The 21497-nt window shown below is 35.9% G+C and overlaps 1 protein-coding gene across 9 annotated transcripts in view; it reads left to right on the plus strand.

Moving 5' to 3' along the window:
• CLEC4D (C-type lectin domain family 4 member D) overlaps positions 1-21497 on the plus strand; it is a 40507-nt gene that overhangs the window by 9492 nt on the left and 9518 nt on the right. For 4 of the 9 annotated variants that reach the window (XM_072799141.1, XM_072799145.1, XM_072799146.1 and 1 more), the window contains one exon: positions 20950-21052. In XM_072799141.1, the coding sequence (XP_072655242.1) occupies positions 21022-21052 (31 nt within the window). In that variant the 5' untranslated portion in view covers positions 20950-21021. Of the gene's footprint in view, positions 1-6639; positions 6863-20754; positions 21053-21497 lie in introns of those variants that run through there. The other 5 variants (XM_072799140.1, XM_072799144.1, XM_072799148.1 and 2 more) reach the window with 4 other exon arrangements.

Consider the following 21497-nt stretch of genomic DNA (forward strand, 5'->3'; position numbering starts at 1 on the left):
TATTTTCTTAGGATATTTTTGTTTGATATCTATTAAGTGTTTTCCCCTTCATTCTTTCTTCCTCTATGTAAGATTTATATATAGAAAAAATACATCATTTGTCCAATAGAATTTTTTCAAATAACAACTGTATTCACTTCACTTTCATGAAAGTGGGGTTCTACCAGATGAGTTTTTTCCAATGAGTCATGAGTGCTGCCTTCCTCTAAGCACCCACTCATTGTTGTCTTTCCTGGTACTCCATTAGCATAAATTGTCCTTCCACACTTTTTACCTTGGAGTTGTGGGTCTCAAATTTAGCTTGCCCCTGATGATATTTTTTAAATTCTGAAGTCCAATACTCATCCCAGACCAATTAAATCAGAATCTGTGGGAGTGGTACCCAAGTATTGGTTTTGTTTTAAAGCTCCTCACTTATTACCAATTTGAAGGCAAGTCTGGGAACCATTGCCTTTGATATTTGGCTTCATATGTTTCCCATACTTATTTCTTTAGGGCATGTGCAACATCTCCTATCTCTTAAATATACATATCTTTTAAAATTCCCTCTTATATTTTAGAAACTCTCTATGATTGTCTTTTCAATTTCCCTATCTGCAATTTGTCTTCATGGTTTCTGATTCCAGGCCTGTGGAGAGGTAATGATTTATATCTAATCTTGAGAACTTGACTTTATTACTTGGTTAGATAACTAAGTATCTCAATAGTCTATAATAAAACTTGTGTTCTTTCCATTGATATGTGGTGGCTCATTTATCATATATTGATTCTCATATACGTAACTCAAAGCCTTTTCCATTCTGTTCCATTCATCTATTTTTCTTTTGTTTAAAAATTTTATTTATCTATTCATGAGATACACACACACACACACACACAGAGGCAGAGACACAGGCAGAGGGAGAAGCAGGCTCCATACAGGGAGCCTGAGTGGGACTTGATCCCGGGTCTCCAGGATCACACCCTGGGCTGAAGGCGGCACTAAACCACTGAGCCACCCAGGCTGCCCTATTTTTCTGTGCCAATAAAATACTGTTGTTGTTTTCCTACAGCTTTGTCATATTCATAGTATTTGGTAGGGCACGTCCATATCTATCCATTCAAGTTTTCTGTTTATATTTGCCTCAAGTTTAACATCCTATATTTGCCTAGAATTTTTTCCATTTCATCTATTTAAAAAAGGCTTTAGCAAATTGTTACTCCAAAGAGATTCAATTATTTTGAAATCTCTATCAATAGTTATTTTTTTCCTGTTTATTCCATTTTAATTTAATTTTTTACTTTCTTGATAAGTCTTACTGAAATTCTGCTATCTTATTAACCTTTTGGATAAATAACCTTTTAGTTTCGCTAATTTCTCCACTTTTATTTTCTATTGTATGGACTTCTCTCCTTATCTTTAGTATTTTTCTTTCCTTTTCCCTGCCTCCCTCCTTATTTCCTTCCTTCCCAACTTCCTTCTTTCCCTCTTTTCTTTCTTTTCTCTTTCCCTTCTTCCCTCTTACCCTCCTTCCTTCATTTTTTCAACTTGTTAAAAAGAATGTTTTACTCAGTTGAGTTTCTTGATGAATGAATGAATGAATTTTTGATGAATATATTTAAATTATCCAGGGTAAAGCTAATTAGAGTCAAAGATGTCCAGTTAGTGTTGTTTGGTGTCAAATTGTTTTCTCAATCATTATATTATAAATTTCTCTTAATGATCACCTTAAGTATTTTATAAATTTTCCTTTAAGTGCATTTTAACTTCCTTGGATAAATTTTGAGATGTATTGTAATTTAGATTTTTTTTTTCTTAAATTGCAGGGCACCTGGGTGGCTCAGTTGGTTGAGCATCTGACTCTTGATTTCAGCTCAGGTCATGATCTCAGGGTCATGAGATCAATCCCCAGTCAGACTCTGTGCTCAGAGGGAAGTCCACTTGAGATTCTCTCCCTCCCTCTCCCTATGCCCCCCACCTACTTGCCTACTCTTTTTTCTCTCTAAAATAATAAATAAATAAGTCTTTAAAAAACCCCACAAATTTTAATTGTGGCAAAATACACATATCATAAAATGTACTCACCTTAACCACTTAAAGAAAAGGTTTATTTATTTATTTTAGACAGAGTGTACAAGTGGGAGAGGCAGAGGGAGAGGGAGAAAGAATCTCAATCAGACTCTACACTGAGCATGGAGCTCAACACAGGGCTTGATCCTAGGACCCTGACATCAATGACCTCAGTGGAAACCAAGACTCAGACACTTAACTAACTGTACCATCCAGGCACCCCTCATCTTAACCATTTTTAAGTGTACTGTTCAGTGGTGTTAGATACATTTACATTTTTTTTTGCACTATCACTATAAATCTCCAGAGCTTTTTATCTTCCAAAATTAAAAGTTTATACTCATCAAACAATAACTTCCCCTTCCTCCCATCCTCCAACCTCTGGGAGCCACTATTCTACTTTTTGTCTATATAAATTTCACTACTTTAGGTATCTCACATAAATTGAATCAGACAGTATTTGTCTTTTTGTGACTGGCTTATTTTCACTTAGAATAATGGCCTCAAGTTTCATCCATGTTGTAGTATGTGTCAGAATTTTCTTCTTTCTTTAGTTTTATTTATTAATTTAATTTAATTAAAAGGTTTTTTTACTTTGAAAGAAGGAGAGAGAGAGAGAGAGAGAGAGAGAGAGCAGGAAGAGGAGCAGAGGGAGAGAGAGAGAATCTTGAGCAGACTCCACCCTGAGTGCGGAGCTGGACATGGGCTCAATCTTATGACACTAAGATCATGACCTGAGCTGAAATCAAGAGTTAGACCCTTAACCAGCTGAGCCACTCAGGAGCCCATATTTATTTATTTGAGAGAGAGAGAGAGAGCAAGCATGAGTGGGTGAGGGGTAGAAGGAGAGGGAGGAAAATCTCAAGCAGACTCTCTGCTGAGCATGGAGCCCAAACCAGGGCTTGATCTCAGGATTCTGAAATCATGACCTGAGCTGAAACCAGGAGTCAGATGCTTAACCAACTGAATCACCTAGATGCCCTAATAGAATTTTCTTCTTTTTAAAGTCTAAATAATATTCTAGTGTATGCATATACAATTTGTTTATTCATTCATACACTGATGAACATTTGGGTTGTTTTTGCCTTTTGATTATTGTGAATAATGATGTTACGAACATGGGTGTACCAGTATCTCTTAGAGACCTACTTTTAATTCTTTTGAGTATATGCTCACAAGTCAAATAAGTGCATAATTCAGTCATTCAATTTTTAATATTTTGAGAAGCTGCCATGTATTTTCCACATTCCCACCAGTAGTTCACAAAGGTTCCACATCCTTGTCAACACATATTCTTTTCTTTTCTATTTTGGTAGTAGCTGTCCTAATGGGTGTAAAGTGATACTTTACATTGTGGTTTTTGCTTCTGTTTTTCAAAATATTTTATTTATTATTTGAGAGAGTGAGTGAGCACAAGGGACAGAGGGAGAAGCAGGCTCTCTGCTGAGTAAGGAGCCTGATGCTAGGCTTGATCCTGGTACTCTAGGATCATGACCTGAGCTGAATGCAGGTACTTAACAGACTAAGCCACCCAGGTACCCCTCGCTGTGGTTTTGACTTGCATTTTCCTAATGATTAGTGATGTTGAATAGCTTTCCAAGTGCTTCTTTATCCTTTGTATATCCTTTTGGGAGGAATGTCTATCCACATCCACTATTTTTTAATTGGGTTGTTTTCTTTCTTTCTTTTTTTTTTTTAAATGGGGACATGACCCTTTTTTTTTTTAAATTTTTATTTATTTATGATAGTCACAGAGAGAGAGAGAGAGAGGCAGAGACACAGGCAGAGGGAGAAGCAGGCTCCATGCACCAGGAGCCCGATGTGGGATTCGATCCCGGGTCTCCAGGATCACGCCCTGAGCCAAAGGCAGGCGCCAAACCGCTGCGCCACCCAGGGATCCCTTAATTGGGTTGTTTTCTGTTATTGAATTGAAGGAAGTATTTTATACTATTAATCCCCTTATCAGATATATGACTTGAAATATTTTCTCCCATTACATGGGTTGTCTTTTCACTGTGTTGATTATGTCTTTTAATGTACAATAGTCTTAAATTTATGTATTTTTGTTGCTTGTGTTTTCAGTGTCATATCCAAAAAAACCATTGCCAAATACAATGTCATAAAGCTTTCCTCATTTTATTCTAAGAGTTTTATGGTTTTAGTTCTTATGTTTTGGTCTTTCATTACTTTTGAGTAATTTTTGTGTACAGTGTAAGGTAGGGGTCCAACCTCATTCTTTTGCATGTGGATATCCAGTTTCCCAACATCATTTGTTGAAAATTGAACCCCCCCCCCCCCATTGAATGGTTTTGGCACCCTTACTAATAATCATCTGACTATATATACAAAGGTTTATTACTGGATACTTTCATTTCTTTTTTTTTTTTTTTTATGATAGTCACAGAGAGAGAGAGAGAGAGAGACAGGCAGAGACATAGGCAGAGGGAGAAGCAGGCTCCATGCACCGGGAGCCCGACGTGGGATTAGATCCCGGGTCTCCAGGATCGCGCCTTGGGCCAAAGGCAGGCGCTAAACCGCTGCGCCACCCAGGGATCCCACTTTCTTTCTTTTATAAAAGATTTAATTTATTTATTCCTAAGAAATACAGAAAGAGAGGCAGACACATAGGCAGAGGGAGAAGCAGGCTCCCTGTAGGGAGCCTGATGTGGGACTTGATCCCAGGACTCTGGGATCATGCCCTGAGCCAAAGGCAGATGCTCAACCACTGAACCACCCAGGTGACCCTGTTACTGGGTACTTTCAAAGATAGTTTGGAATTCTCTTATAAAGTTAAACATAATCCAGTAACTACATTCCAAGTTATTTACTGAAATAAGTTGAAAACTTCTGTGAATACAAAAACCTACACACAAATGTTGATAGCAGTTTTGTTCATACTCACCAAAGCCTGGAAGTAGTCAAGATGCCCTTTCAATATGCAGATGGATAAATAAACTATGGTACAGCCAGTGAATGGAATATTATTTAGAGCTAAAAAGATATGAGCTATCAAGTTATGAGAGGAGATGGAGAAAACTTGAAGTCATATTACTAAGTGGAAGAAGCCAATCCTAAAAGACAATATACTATATGATTCCAACTATATGAAATTCTGAAAAAAAGCAAAACTTTGAAGAGAGTAAAAAGATCAGTGGTTGCCATGGTTTCAGAGGGGAGGGAGAGATAAATAAATGGAGCACAAGATTTTTAGAGCAGTGAAACTATACATTTTTTAATGATTGATACACATCATTATGCATTTGTCAAAATCCTTTAAATGTATATGACACAAAGAGCTAATCCTAATATAAACTATGGACATTGATTATTATATGGCAATGTTGGCTCATTGATTTTAATAAATGTACCACACTAGTGTAGGATGTTTATGATGGGGAAGGTTGCATGTATGTTTCCGGAAGGAATATGTAGAACTCTGTATTTTCACTGTGAAACTAAAACTGCTTTAAAAAATAACATCTACAAAAAAATTATAGAAGTTAAAAAAGAATTCTTTGCTGTGTGTGAATAAGAATGGGTTAATATTTAAGCTTATTACTTGGATTGGTTAGATATTTGATGTCTCTGCTTAGTTTTAGTGTGCTTAGTCTACCAGTTCAGAAAAACGTGCTAATGTCTCCAACTACAAGTTTTGATTTATCTATTTCTCCTTCTACGTCTGTCAGTTGTTCTGTCATATATTTTGAGTCTCTCTCTTTCTACTATTAGTATTAAATCTTCTTCTATGGCTCCTTTAATGCTTATAACACTTTAACACTTGTAACACTTCTTTATCACTTATAATATTATTTTGTATTGAGTTCTATTTTATTAGAACTTAAAACTGATACTCAAACTTTCTTTAGTTCACATTGCCTGAATATATCTTTCTTTCTATTGTCTTTTTTCTTTCATTTCATTCTTTCAATATTTTTTGATGTTTTACATGTCTTTTGTAGACATCAGCCTTAGATCCAACTTGAAGTTTTCTTTTCGTTTCTTTCTTTTTTCTGTTTTTAAAAAAATAGTAAGTTTAACCCATTTCTATTTATTGTGATCATTTGATACTGAATTATCATTGTTATTTCATATTTCCAGTGTACTTTTTTCAATTTTATTTCTTTTTAAAAAGTGCTTCCTGCTCTTCATTAGGTTAGTCAAAATATATTTTTTAAAAGATTTTATTTATCTACTCATGAGAGGCACAGAAAAAAGAGGCAGAGATATAGGCAGAGGGAGAAGCAGGCTCCCTGTGGGGAGCCTGATGTGGGACTCAATCCCAGAACTCTGGCATCATGACTGGAATCAAAGGCAGATGCTCAACCACGGAGCCACCCAGGTGCCCCAAAATATTTTCTTATTTTAAAAAGTTACATTCTATTTTTGGCCTGTGGTGGATACTCTTAACCTCAGATTCATGCTTGTGATTATTGCTCTTATTAATTTTTTAGACATTGTGTTAGTCAGGATAGAGAATATTATACTGTGGAAAACAATTATACCAAAACAAAACTAAAATGTTTCTTTCTCATGCCATGTATCAATTTCAACTGGCTAGATTCTACATTATCATTCTCTTCACTTGGCAGCCAGAACAGATAGAAGATCCACTCTATGGAATAATGGCAATAATTCTTGGGGAAAGAAAGCTCTGGAGGGTCTCTCATCAGTATTAAATATTTGGCCTGAAAGTGACATATGTCACATATCATTGGCCAAAATGAGCTACAAGGCTCCACTTACCTTCAGAGACTGAGAAGTAAAATCATCTCATATGATCAGAAGATAGTAAAACTAGAATATTTGACAAACGTAAGTAATGACTAACATACTTATCAATGTCTTTATATTTCTCCTTAAAAAGACAAGCAATGTCAGCACATTCTAGCTTTTTTTCCCCCCTGGGCTCCATGTTGCTATTGTCTGTAATTAAACTTTTAGATTGTTACAGATATATATTCCTTTAAAAATTTCTTTGGTCTTAGGTTTTTCTGAGACAACAACAAACTTCACTAAAATCAGGTCATTTTATAAAACAATAAATTTTATTAAAATGTTTGATTCTCCCTTCTCATATCTCTGGCAGCCTTTGGCTGCATTTACTTATATTTTAAGGGTATCTTTGTGAGTATTTTCAGTGATAGATGTATTTGGGTAAGAATATTCTTATAGTGTTCTTGTATATAAAAGACTATTTGGCTAGATATAAATTTTAGAATCCAAATACTTTTTTTAAAAGATTTTATTTATTCATGAGAGACACACACACGTAGAGAGGCAGAGACATAGGCAGAGAAGAAACAGGCTCCATGCAGGGAGCCCAATGTGGGACTCGATCCAGGGACTCCAGGATCACGCCTTAAGCCAAAGGCAGACACTCAACCACTGAGCCACCCAGGCATCCCAAATACTTTTTTTAAAAAAGATTTTATTTATTTATTTGACAGAAAGAGCACAGCAGGAGGAGGGGCAGGCTGAGGGAGGGAGAGAAGCAGGCTCCCCATTGAGCAAGGAACATGACGCTGGGCTCGATCCTGGGACCCTGAGATCACACCCTGAGCTGAAGGCAGATCCTTAACTGTTGAGCCATCTAGGCGTCCCATCCCCAAATACTTCTTAAAAAATAAATTAAAAATATTATTCCACTGTCTTCTTGCATCCAATGTTACTATTGAGAAACATGAGGTAAATCAGACTTTTCTTCCTTTGTAGGAGATTTGTTCTTTTTCTCTGGGATTTTAAAAAATACTCCTTCTATCTTTGGTATTCTTAAATTATGGTAATTTGTCTTAATATGTCATTCTATCTTTAGCTTTTATTATACTATCAACCCTTTCAAAAGCCATAATTCTATTCAAAATGAATAATTTTGTGACTTATTTTCTTTTCAAAAGTAAGAATTTCATTACCCAGCAGCGACATTACTCTATCACATTTTTTCTCTTTTTGTAATGTTAGTAGTCACTAGTGGCCACTGGTGGCTGTTGATGACTAGATCCATTAATTCACTGGGTTCCAAAATGCTGATATTGTAAGTGTATAATTTCTTTGTCCTTTATCACTTGGAATGCTTTTAGTAAGAGATTTTTCCCTTTTAACTATTGTACCTGTAACATTTCATCTAAGAAACACAGGATGTATACTTGATTCTTTCAATTTACTTACTATCAACATTCATGAATTTGTTCTCTGGAACTCTTATAAGATAGTTCAATTAGTTCATATGTTAACATTTTAAACTCATGGATTTAAAGATATTTGATGGGTGTCAATCCATTGGAATTCTTCATATTAAAGGTCAAATAATAATTTTTGACCAGAGAAAGACTCATTAGGTTGACTTCTGAATATTTTTAACATGAGTGGAGAACTGTTTGGTAACTTCCTTGCTATTTGGAATGGTTCCAGGTTCATCTCTACATTCCTTCCCCCAGACATGCAATCATCCGTTCTTATGAGAAACTCGGCTTTCTCTTAGTGGAAAATAGCATTTCAAGACCACAGTCAGAGTGTTAACGATGGTCATTGATCAGCTGGAAGAAATTTTTTAAAATAAATATTTTATGGATAAATATTTTATGGAAGTTTTTTAAAAATAAATATTTTATGGATACAAATATTTTATGTTTTTTTTCTTTTGCTTTTAAAATGGCAAACTTTTTTTTAAATTTTATATCATTGCTAATAAATAATATGTGCTTACTAGGTACAGACACAAGTCAAATCCCAAACACATACCAAGGTATCAACTGGATACAAAAAACACATCCTTCCCCTGTGGTAAGAGAGACCCTCACACCAGCACAAAACCTCAATAATATTGTTATTTTCTGTTATTATCTTTAGGCAGTTTTATCCATTACCTGTCAACTTCTAAATATAATTCTAGGAGAGAGAAAAGTAATTTGAGGAAAAAACCGGAATTTATTTAGGGAGTGATAAAAATAGAAAACTACTTACAGCGAGGATCAATACTGTAGTTGACTTTCTTAAAAACAATCTTTCCTTGCAGCTATGAGGTTATATTGTTCTGCCTAATAAAATAGTACAGCTTAAAAAAAAAAATCCTCCCTGGAAATTGCATCCTTGGTACCTAAAGAGAGAGGGTCAAGGAAGAAACCCCCTGTCCTGCTCAGAGGGTGGCCGGAGCAGAATGCTGTGCTGAAAGGTGGCCGCCTGTGCACGTCGCAGAAGGAAAGAGGCAAAGGTCCATGCCACAGCATCGCTGCAGACGGACTTCACTCTTGCTCTCTAGAGAAGCTTCTCTAGCATGGCTTTCTCCGCTCTCTTACACTTCTGTGCAACAATCAGTTCCCAACATTTGAGATACAGCCACATGAGTCTCCTATTCTGGCATGCATCGGTATTCCAGGCACCGCCACAATGTGGATCGTGCTGAAGTATGTTGGTTGGGGCAGCTGGGACCGTGCACGCTCTGACAGTAGGCTCTTTTAAAAAAAATTTTTTTTTTTTTTAAAGATTTTGTTTATTCATGAGACACACACACAGAGAGGCAGAGACACCGGCAGAGGGAGAAGTAGACTGTGTGGGGAGCCTGATGCAGGACTGGATCCCAGGACCCAGGAATCAGGCCAAAGGCAGTGGCTCAACCTCTAAGCCACCCAGGTGCCCAAAATACTTTATTGTTTGAGAAATCCCTGAGGTATTTCCTGCTTTGGAAACTGTGGATATAGTTCATCTTCTTCATTAACGTGAAAAGCCCGTGGTTTTTGAACTGTCATAACTGAAGACTGTAAAAAAAGCCAAATTTGTTTTACTCCCTTGTTTATAATGGCTATCTTCATCAAAACAGAGTATTAAGAATAATTTACATTTACATTTTGTAAATCATGATGAATGCTAAGATAATGTATGGGTCCTATGTCTTAATTCTGATTTATTTAGAGGAGATTGAGCCTTTCACCCAGGTCAAATGGATTCTACTTGCTTAGATTCTAGAAGTTATTTTAACTCGAGCTACATTTTAATTTGCTTCCTAATTGGACTCTACTTTCTCATACAGCTTTCCCCCCTAGTATTGTTAATTGCCTTTTATTAGATATCCTGTTTCTGTTATGCTCTTATTTTTCAACCCTTCCAATTAGTGTGCCTCTTACATGGCATTCAGCTTTAATCTGGTGTTTCCAGAGCCCTCCTCCTACTGCCCCATAGTGGACCCATTGCTATTCACAGTGGCCATTCAAGGACTTCCCTTCCTGGCTTTCCTGGTTAGACCTACTGTTTCTTGTACATTGTGCCTTTTTCTTTGTTGTTGTGGTCATAACTCTTTGTCTACAAACTTAAATGTGTGAGTAATTTCACAGTTTTAAGTACAAATAAATCTGATTCTGAGATTCTGGTATGCCAGCCTGGTAGGAAACTCAGTCTCAGTCATCTTGGGGCTCCTTTTCCCTCACTGCTATTGCAGAAGGATCCAGGAAGCTTATGTGTTGTGCAGTAAAAGAAAGAGGGACTCTTAATCGGTAGTGCAATGGGGTCACCACAGCTTGTCCCATTGTTTGAATCTGTCTGGGATCTGGGTAGTGGATGGCATCAGATTTTCTGTGACAACAGTTCAGTTTCTCTCAGTGAACTAAACAGTTTTTCTTCTCTGAGGTCTATCCACTTTGGGTATCTCTGTCAAGATGCAGAGTACAAGTCCTTAGGGTTACTGGAATGTGACAACTTGTGTTCACATCTAAGTCTTTGGAAATCTCCCCTTCTATCTCTTTATTTGCCTTTTAGATGAATCACTCTAAGTATCACCATCTTCTGAAAAAAAAGGGGAAAAAGAGATATCATCAGGATTTTTTTCTTTTTGTCCCTGTACCAAATACCTTCCCTGAAGTGAGAAAACGTAGGCCCAGTGACCTATGAAGGTGTAATTACATTATTCCTAATACCCAGTTATAATGGTAAGAAGTCAAAGATCAAATTTATGTATTTCTTTTGAGTAAATCTGCATTATTTTTTCTCTCTGGTAGAGTTTAGGGTCCTTTCTTGATGCTCAATCTTTTAAAAATACTTTGAGTCTGTGAGCATTAGTTTGTCATTTTTACGTATTCACTTCTTGTATTATTTTAGGACAAAGAATGAGAGAAATATCTTGAAAAATACTGAGTCTCTGTCACATTTGAATGAGATCCTGTTTCATCTAATTAGTGGGTTATTACTAACTATGCAATCTCATATTGTCTTTAAATCTCCCAGCACTTGTGGGATGTGGTGGGACAGACAAGTCCTATTCAAACTTCTACATCATCCCTTCCTTCAGGGTGCCTTCTTTCCTTCCTCTACATCCCTATTTCAGCCCCATTCTGAGTTATGTGCTCCCATTTTTTTTTTTTTTTTTTTTAATGATAGTCACACACACACAGAGAGAGAGAGAGAGAGAGGCAGAGACTTAGGCAGAGGGAGAAGCAGGCTCCATGCACCGGGAGCCCGATGTGGAATTCAATCCTGGGTCTCCAGGATCCCGCCCTGGGCCAAAGGCAAGCGCCAAACCACTGCACCACCCAGGGATCCCATGTGTTCCCATTTTTCTTCATTATTACCTGGTAATTCTTTCTGGGCAGTATTCATTAAATATATAAGCATTTGTTGAAAATCTGTTTTACCATAATACAGTGTCAGCATTAGGAGGATGGACAATTTGGACCTATTTTGCCCATGGCCTTTTCCCCAATGCCTAGAAAAGTCCCTGGTACATAATAGGTACACTGTGGAACTGGTGAAAGACAATGTTGTATTGTATTCCTGTTGTATTCCCTGTTGTATTCCCACAAACTACAAAGAGCTTAGCACATAGTAGATACTTTCCAAATATTTGCAACTAATCAACTGATTCGTTTTTATTTCCATTACCTTCCTGGCCCTGGTTTCTTCATCAGGAATTTCCCTGTTACGTATTTCCTATTTCTCTTTTTCAGGTTTCATCATCAGGCTGAGTCCAGACACTTTGAATGCAAACAACTATTTCTTTGCTAAGTTTTGACACAAGATTTGGAGTTGAAATGTTTCTTTCACTTTAGAGTAATAATTCATCTATGAGATACTGTGGGACAGTCTGACTAAAGCCATTATAGTGAAAATGGCAAAAACTGAAACCCATAGTATGGAAGAGATTGTACAACCCAAAAGAATGTGCAGCTCAGAATTTTCTCAACTAACAGGCTTTGCAATAATGCACGGTGACATTCTGAATAACAGATTATCCTGGATCCCTCACTCTAACAAACTTCTCTGGCTTGCATTCCATAGACTCATCTCCATTTCTGGGCCTGATTGCCACACATTGGTTTGCTTATTTGGAAGGGTTGTCTGACCAACATCTTAATGAACTTAGTAGCCTGATTTGATTTTCATATCATTAAAAAAAAAACCGATTTTATTTATTTATTTATTTATTTATTTATTTATTTATTTATTTATTTGAGTGTAAGCAGTGGAAGAGAAAGAAGGAGCGGGAGAGAGAAAATCCCAAACTTCCTACTTAGTGCAGAGCCTGATGTGAGACAATCTCACAATCCTTAGATCATGACCTGAGCCAAAACCAAGAGTTGGACATTCAACTGACTGAGCCACCTAGGTGCCCCTTCATATCACTTTTTAAAGGATGTTTATCCTTTTTTTGTTCTTGCTTTTACTTCCAAGAAATAATATCTTTTATCATGTAGATATTTATTGCTGTGAACTTCCCTATATTAAAACTGCTTTTGCACATCCCAAGAGTTTTTTATGTTATATTTCCATTTTCACTTGTTTCAAGACATTTTAATTTTTAGTTTGATTTCTTTTTTTAATTTCCTCTTGATCCATTGGTTAAAACATTATTTTATGGTATGTGAAGTATGCCACAATCAAATAATAACGATTTCTTTAAAAGAAAAGAACTACATTCCCCAATCAAAATACATAGAGTAGCTCAAAGAATAGTACGTATGTATAACATGTTGTTTAACCTTATATATTTGTGAATTTCAGGTTTTTTCTTGCAATTGATTTCTAGATTTATGCCATTGTGGCCAGAAAAGATGCTTAATATGATTTCAGTCTTATTAAGACTTGTTTTGTAGCCAGCCTAACATGTGATTTCTCCTAGAGAATGTTCCCTGTACACTTGGGAAGAATGTATATTATGCTGCTCTTGGATGGAATGTTCTGTACATGTGTGCTAGGTCCATGTGTCATTTAAGTTCAATGTTTCCTTATTGATTTTCTGCCTGGGTAAGCAATCCATTGTTGAAAGTGGGGCATTGAAGTCTCCAGCTATTACTGTACTGCTGCCTATTTCTCCCTTCAGGTCTGTTAATATCTGCTTTATATATTTAGGTGAGCCTGTGTTGGTTGCATATATATTTACAAATGTTATATCCTCTTGTTGAATTGACTCCTTTATTCATTTTATTTTGACTTTTGCTATTTCTTATTATAGTCTTTGTCTTAGAAACTATTTTGTCTAAGAATAGCTACAACCTACTCTCTTTTCATTTCCATTTGCATGGAGTATCTCTTTTCATCTCTTTACTTTCAGATTGAGGGTGTCCTTAGAGCTGGAGTCTCTTAGAGGCCGCATGTAATTTTGTTTTATCCATTTAGCTACTCCTATGTCTTTTGGTTGGATAATTTAGTCTATTCCATTTAAAGTTGTTATTGTTATTATTATTATTATAAGACAGCTTTATTGTGGTATACTTTATATACCATAAGGTGTTTTAAGTATATAATTCAGTGATTTTTAGAAAATTTGTAGAGTTGTAAAACCATTTCCACAATACAGATATAGAACTTTTTCATCACTCCAAAAAGTTTTTTTTTTAAAGATTTTATTTATTTATTCATGAGAGACACAGAGAGAGAGAGAGGCAGAGACACAGGCAGAGGGAGAAGCAGGCTTCATTCAGGGAGCCCGATGTAGGACTCAATCCCGGGTCTCCAGGCTCAGGCCCTGGGCTGAAGGCGGCGCTAAACTGCTGAGCCACCCAGGCTGCCCACCAAAAAGATTTCTTGTGCCTATTTACAGTTACCCCTCATTCCCACTCCTGGTCCCTGGCAACCACTAATTTCCTCACTATATAATCTATGGATTTGCCTTTTGTAGATATTTCATTTTAAAAAATTAACAATATGTACTTTTTGTGTCTGACTTTTTATCTTAGCATGGTGTTTCTGAGGTTGTTTATATGTCAATATTTTATACTTTTTTATTGCTAAGTAATATTTCATTTATAAATACAGCACATTTTATTTATTTGTTCATGAGTCGGTAGACATTCAGATGTAGAGTAAATCTTTTTTCTTTAGAGCTTTATTGAGATATAATTTACATTCCATATAACTCAGTCATTTAAAGTATATAGATCAGGGATCCCTGGGTGGCACAGCGGTTTGGCGCCTGCCTTTGGCCCAGGGTGCGATCCTGGAGACCCGGGATCGAATCCCACATCAGGCTCCCGGTGCATGGAGCCTGCTTCTCCCTCTGCCTATGTCTCTGCCTCTCTCTCTCTCTCTCTGTAACTATCATAAATAAATAAAAAAAATTAAAGTATATAGATCAGTGGCTTTTTTGCATATTCACAGATTTATGCAACTTTCATCACAATCAATTTTAGAACATATCATTACCCAAGAAGACACTTTACACTGCTTAGTCATTACTCCAAAATCTATACCACCATGCCCTGCCCAAGGAATCACTAATCTACTTTTTGTATTTATGAATTTTCCCAATCTGGACACTTCATATAAATGGAATCACACAATATGTGGTCTTTTGTTGTTCGCTTTCGCTTAGCATAATGTTGTTAAGATTCATCCATATTGTAGCATGTAGCAGTATTTCATTCCTTTTTATTGCCAAATATATTCTGTTGTATGGATGCAAAAATTTCCCCTCAGTGTTATTGAGATATAGTTGACATAGAACATTGTGTAATTTTAAGGTATACAATTTGATGCATTTACAAATAGCAAGATGATTACCACTGTAGTGTTAGCTACCACCTGCATCCTGTCACATATTTGCCATTTCTTTTGTGTGGCAAATGTTTAAAATCTATTTTTTAAGTACCATTCAAGTATATATAATATTTTTAGCTATACTTAACATGTTGTACATTAGACTGTTAATCTCATAACTGGAAGTTTGTACCTTTGACCAGTATCTCCCCATTTCCCCCACTCACCAACCCTTGGTGACTACCATTCTACTCTCTGTTCCTCAGTTTGTCAGTTTTTTATTCCATACATAAGTAATATCATATAGTACTTATCTTTTTCTACCTGACTTAACTCACTTAGCATAATGTCCTCAATGTCCATCCGAATGGTTGCAAATGGCAGGATTTCCTTCCTTCTCATGTTTGAATAATATTCCATTGCATATTTATACCATATCTTCCTTATCCATTCATCTGTTGATGGACACTTAGGTTGTTTCCATATCTTGGCTGTTCTGAGTAATGCTATAGATATCCCTACAATATTCTAATTTCAGTTTCTTTAGATATGAAAACATAAGTGGTATTACTGGATCATTGGTAGGTTTATTTATAATTTTTTGAGGAACTTCCACACTTTTCCATAGTAGCTGTACCAATTTACATTCTTACCAGCAGTGCTCTAGGGTTCCTTTTTCTCCAGATCCTTGTCAACAGTCGTTATCTCTTGTCTTCTTTATATAACCTTAATTTTAACAGGTGTGAGGTGGTATGTCATTGTGCTTTTTTTTTTTTTTTCCACTGTGGTTTTGATTTGCATTTCCCTGATGATTAGTGATGTCGAGCACCTTTTCATGTGCCTCCCGGCAATCGGTATGTCTTCTTTGGAGATGATTCAGTTCCTCTGCCTGTTTTTAAATTGGACTGTTAGGGGTTTTTGCTATTGAATTGTATTAGTTCTATCTATCTATCTATCTATCTATCTATTTATTTTATTTTATTTATTCATTAGAGACACGGAGAGAGAGAGAGAGAAAGAGAGAGGCAGGCTCCATGCAGGGAGCCTGATGCGGACTCCATCCTGAGACTTCAGGATCATGCCCTTGGCCGAAGGCAGGCGCAAAACTGCTGAGCCACCCAGGCGTCCCAAGTTCTTTATATTTTTTAGATGTTAATGCTGTACTAGATATGTGTTTTGTAAATGTTTTCCTCCATTTTGTAAGTTACCTTTTCATTTTATTAATAAATGTTTTTGAATATCTGAAAAAAAGGCTTTTTAAAAAAGCAGAAAGCTTTTAAATTGGAGGTCATCCTACTTATTTATCCTTTGCTTTTGCTGCTTGTGTGTTTGCTTTCATATCCAGGAAATCATTGCTGACAACAATGTCAAGGAATTTTATCCCTATGTTTTTTTTTCTGGGAGTTTTATAGTTTCAGATATTCTTAAAGTCTTTACTCCATTTTCAGTTCATTTTTATAAGTAGTGTAAGATAAGTGTAAGAACCACATTCTTATACTTGTGGCTATCCACTTTTCCTAACACTATTTTGAAGGGATGGTTCTATCTCCATTGACTATTCTTGGCTTCCTTGTCAAATATTTGTTGACCATAGGTGCAGGAGTTTCTGGGCTTCCTATCTGACTCCATTGATCTATGTGTCTATTTTAATGCCAGTGCCACAGTTTTCATTACTTAGCTTTGTAGTATAATTTGAAATCAGGAAGTGTTATTTTCCAGTTTTGTTCTTTTTTTCTCAAGGTTGCTTTGGCTATTTAGAGTCTTTTGTTGTGCCATACAAATTTTAGTATAATTTTTTTATTTTTGTGAAAAATGTCATTGGGATTTTGATAAGGATTGCATTGAATCTATAGATGATTTATATGTATAAAATGTGTGTAGACATTTTAACAATATTAATTCTCCTGATCCATGAATACAGGGTATCTTTCCATTTGTTTGTGTCCTCCTTAATTTTTTTCATCAAAGTCTTGTAGTTTTCTGTGCAGTTATTTTACTTCCTTGGTTAGATTTATTCCTAATTATTTTAGTGTTTTTGATGCTATTGTGAATGGAATTGTTTTCTTTATTTCTTTTTCAGATGTTTTGTTGGTGGTCTATAGAAACACAATTATTTTCTGTAAGATAATTGTGTATCTTACAACTTTATCGAATATGTTAATTAATTCTAGAAGTTTTTCATTGGGATTCTTAGGATTGTTTTATATATGGGATCAAATATAAATAAAAGCAATTTTGCTTGTTCCTTTTCTTTGGATACCTTTGATTTGTTTTCCCTGATTGCTCTGGCAAAGACTTCTAATGTTGTGTTGAATAAGAGTGGTAAGAGGGGGTACCTTTGTCTTATTTCTGATCTTAGAGAAAAAACTTTCACCTGTTCACCATTGATTATGATGTTAGCTATGGTTTTGTCATATATGACCTTTATTGTGTTGAAGTATATTCCTTCTATACTTAATTTTTGAGCATTTTTATCATAAAAGAATGTTGTAGTTTGTCAAATGCTTTTTCTGCATCTATTGAGATTATCATATGATTTTTATCTTTTATCCTATTAATATGGTGCATTACATTTATTGATTTACATTTGCTGAACCATCCTTATATCCCAGGTATTATTCCTATTTAATCATGATGAATGATTTTTTTTAATGTGCTGTTGAATTTGGTTTGCTATATTTTGTTGAGTTTTTTTGTATCTATATTTATCAGGGATAATGGTCTATAGTTCTCTTTTCTTGTAGTATCTTTATCTGGCTATTGTATCAGAGTAATGCTATCCTCATAAAATGAATTTGGGAGTGTTTCCTCCTTTTCATTTTTTTTGGAAAAGTTTGAGGATTTCCATTAATTCTTTAAATTTTGGAAGAAAGTATTCCATTTGCACTTGAGAAGAATGTATATTCTACTGCTATTGGATGGAAAGTTCTGGATTTGTCTCTTGGGTTCATTTGCTCTAAAGTTATTTTCAAGTACATTGTTTTTTTATTGATTTTCTGTCTCAGTGATCTTGTTGAAAGTGAGCAATTGAGAACCCTACTATTATTGTGTTATTTCCTATTTCTCTCTTTGGGTCTTTTTATACTTTCTTGAAATATTATAGATGCTCTGATGTTGTGTGCATATATGTATATTTGTTTGTTTTATCTTCTTGATGTATTGACCTTTTGCCATTATATAATAACTATCTTTGTCTCTTGTTACCATTTTGGGCTTAAAGTTTATATTGTCTTATATTAGGATGGATACTTTTTTGTTTTTGCTTGCATAGAGTATCTTTTGCTATCTCTTTATTTTGAATCTCTGTATATGTTTGGAGCTGAGGTGAATCTCTTGTACTCAGCATATAGTTAGGTCTTGTTTTTTAACCATCCAGCCACTCTATGCCTTTGATTAGAGAACTCAATTCATTAACAATGAGAGTAATTATTGATAGGCAAGGACTTGTTAATGCCATCTTATTGTTTTCTGTGTTTTATGGTTCCATTTTTTTTCTTCCTTTCTTTATGCTTTCCTTTGCAATCAGTGATTTTCTGTAGTGGTATGCTTTGATTCCTTTCTCTTTATCTTAGTTTATATTTTAGATTTTTACTTTGTGATTCCAATGAGGTTTACATAAAATATCTTGAATATATAACAGTCTATTTTATGTTGATAGCAATTTAACTTTGCTTCCATGCCAAAACTCCATCTTTTACTCTCCCTCTTTTTACATTTTTGATGTCATCATTTACATTTTTATTGTGTCTCCATCGATTTAGAAGTTGTTGATGCTATAGCTATTTAAAATATATATATTCATTTATTTTAGAGAGAGAGCTCGGAGGCAGAGGGAGAGAGAATCTCAAGCAGACTCCCTGCTGGGTGCAGAGCCCAATGCAGGGCTCGATCCCACAACCTGAGGTCATGACCTGAGCTGAAATTAAGAGTCGGACACTTGCTTTACCAACTGATCCACGTGGGCAACCCTGTATTTTTGTGATCTTAACTATATCTGGACACAGTGTTTCATTTGGCTCAGGAAACTTTCTAGAGCAGAGTGTCTCTCATGTGTTTGAAATCATGTTTGTTTTCTGGGGACACAAAATATGCCAGATGTGGTTTATTTTTTCTTGTTCTAGGTGGGATTTATATATCTTCTAGGACTCTAGATTCTTTTAATAAAGAACACATATTACTTTATTTTTTTAAAGAGATTTTTATTTATTTATTCATGAGAGAGGAGCATAGGCAGAGGGGAGAAGCAGGCTCCCTGTAGGGAGCCTGATGCAGGACTCAATTCCAGGACCCTGGGATCATGCCCTGAGCCAGAGGCAGATGCTCAACCACTGAACCACTCAGGTGCCACAAACACATATTACTTTATTTTTTTAAGATTTTATTTATTTATTCATAAGAGACACAGAGAGAGAGACAGACAGACAGACAGACAGAGACATATGCAGAGGGAGAAGCAGGCTCCCTGTGGGGAGCCTGATGCAGGACTCGATTCCAGGACCCCAGGATCATGACCTGAGCCGAAGGCAGATGCTCAACCACTGAGCCACCCAGGTGTCCCAACACATTTTACTTTAGACAAAGATCTAGTTTCTAGGGTTGTTTATGAGAGTGTGTGGGTAAATACTGTTATTGCTGTGGGAATACTTTGGGTTGTGACAGTGTTAAAAAATATATGTGTTGTCAAATATGTAGTTTTACTTCCTCCTATTTCCAGCTTAACATAGCAAAGTAGTACGTCATTCAAGTTCACTAAATATATATATGTAGGTATACTTAAAGTAATATTGTAGCTTAAGCAAGAATGCAGGAGAAGGGCCATATTCTGAAGACGGAATTTAGGAAGGCTCTCTAAGATGCTAGATACTTGTTTTTGTGATCTCAGGCTGCTCTAACAAAATACCATAGATTGGTGGCTTAAAAAACAGGCATTTATTTCTCACAGTTCTAGAGGCTGGAACATTTGAGATCATGATGCCAGCATGGATGGGAACACAAACATTCAGTCTAGGACAGTACTGTAGAAGAAGTCAGGGACCCTGATGCTGTCTTTATCACAGAATGTTACATTTCATTTGCCTTTGCCTTAACAAGCTTATTTTTCTCTCCTGTAGGAGGATTTGGGGATTTAATCAATAGCTCCACCATCCTCTTCTCAATTCCAAAACAAAAGTTCCTGTGTCTTTCCATACAATATATGTACACTGTGTACATTAAAAGCTTCAGCTCAAAAAAAAAATAAAAATAAAAGCTTCAGCTCGATGCTCACATTGTCTTTTGCTATCTTGCACACAACTTACTCAGCTCAGAGAGCTTTTTTTCAGAGTACTTTTTTTTTTAATTTTTATTTATTTATGATAGTCACACATAGAGAGAGAGGCAGAGACATAAGCAGAGGGAGAAGCAGGCTCCATGCACCTGGAGCCCAATGTGGGATTCGATCCCGGGTCTCCAGAATCGCGCCCTGGGCCAAAGGCAGGCGCTAAACCGCTGTGCCACCCAGGGATCCCTCAGAGTACTTTTTAAGGCAGAATTTACCTCCAGCCTGTAATTACCTTTGAAAATATAGCATCCATAAATGAGAAAAGAGAGATGAAGGAATGCTTATTAAAGTTTCATTAGGCATAATGATTATTCTCTTAGGGTATTGAATTGCTAAACTTTTTGTTTGAATGAGTGAAAACACATTGAGAAATGTCACATTACACACTCATCTAGTGATCTCAACATACTTAGTGGAAATTTCTACTGGCAGTTTTTGGGTGTTGCTTTCCCAATTTCCTTTTGCCTTTGCTGTCTCCCAGAGTGAATCAAGGGAAACCTGTCTTTGAAAATACTTCTTCTTTTGACTTGTCTTTTATTTAGGGAACTTTCTGATCTTACCAGAATAAGTAACATTAGTGTTCGGTCTCAAGTATTTCTGATGGTTACTCCTTTACCCACAGAAACACACACTTGGGGAAGAAGTAAGAGAAGCTCTAGTTCTCCCAACCACAGGACAGCAAGAGATTTAACCCATGATGGGGCAAGCAGAACCTCAAAATAAACGTGAGTACATTCTCTCCTCTCAGTTTTAAGGAGACAAATATCATTACAACTAAGATTTAAAAATACGAATTGTTAGTAGTTAATAGTTGTGAAGATTGAAGATGATGAGGAGGAAGAGTTAAAGGAAATGTCAAAGACTTTGGTGAAGAGGAAGCTCATAGATTCAAATATGTTGGGTAAGAGAAACTTCTTTGTGAAACATAAATTCGGCCAAGAAAGAAGATAAATTATACAGAAAAAAAAAAGATGGGAAGAAAGAGAGTAATTTAGGAAGATTCTTTTAAAGGCAAGAGGAAGAAGGAAGATATACAAAACACACTGAATAAGGCTCAGTTTACCTGAGGCTCTGACTTTATCCCATTTTAAGCTGTACTTAAAGGACACAATATCTTTGTATTACAAGAATATTAAGCCATATTTTTGGGAAATAGGAAAAATGTGAAAT

This window comes from Canis lupus, chromosome 25 (assembly GCF_048164855.1).
Source record: "Canis lupus baileyi chromosome 25, mCanLup2.hap1, whole genome shotgun sequence".
Classification (NCBI taxonomy): Eukaryota; Metazoa; Chordata; class Mammalia; order Carnivora; family Canidae; genus Canis; species Canis lupus.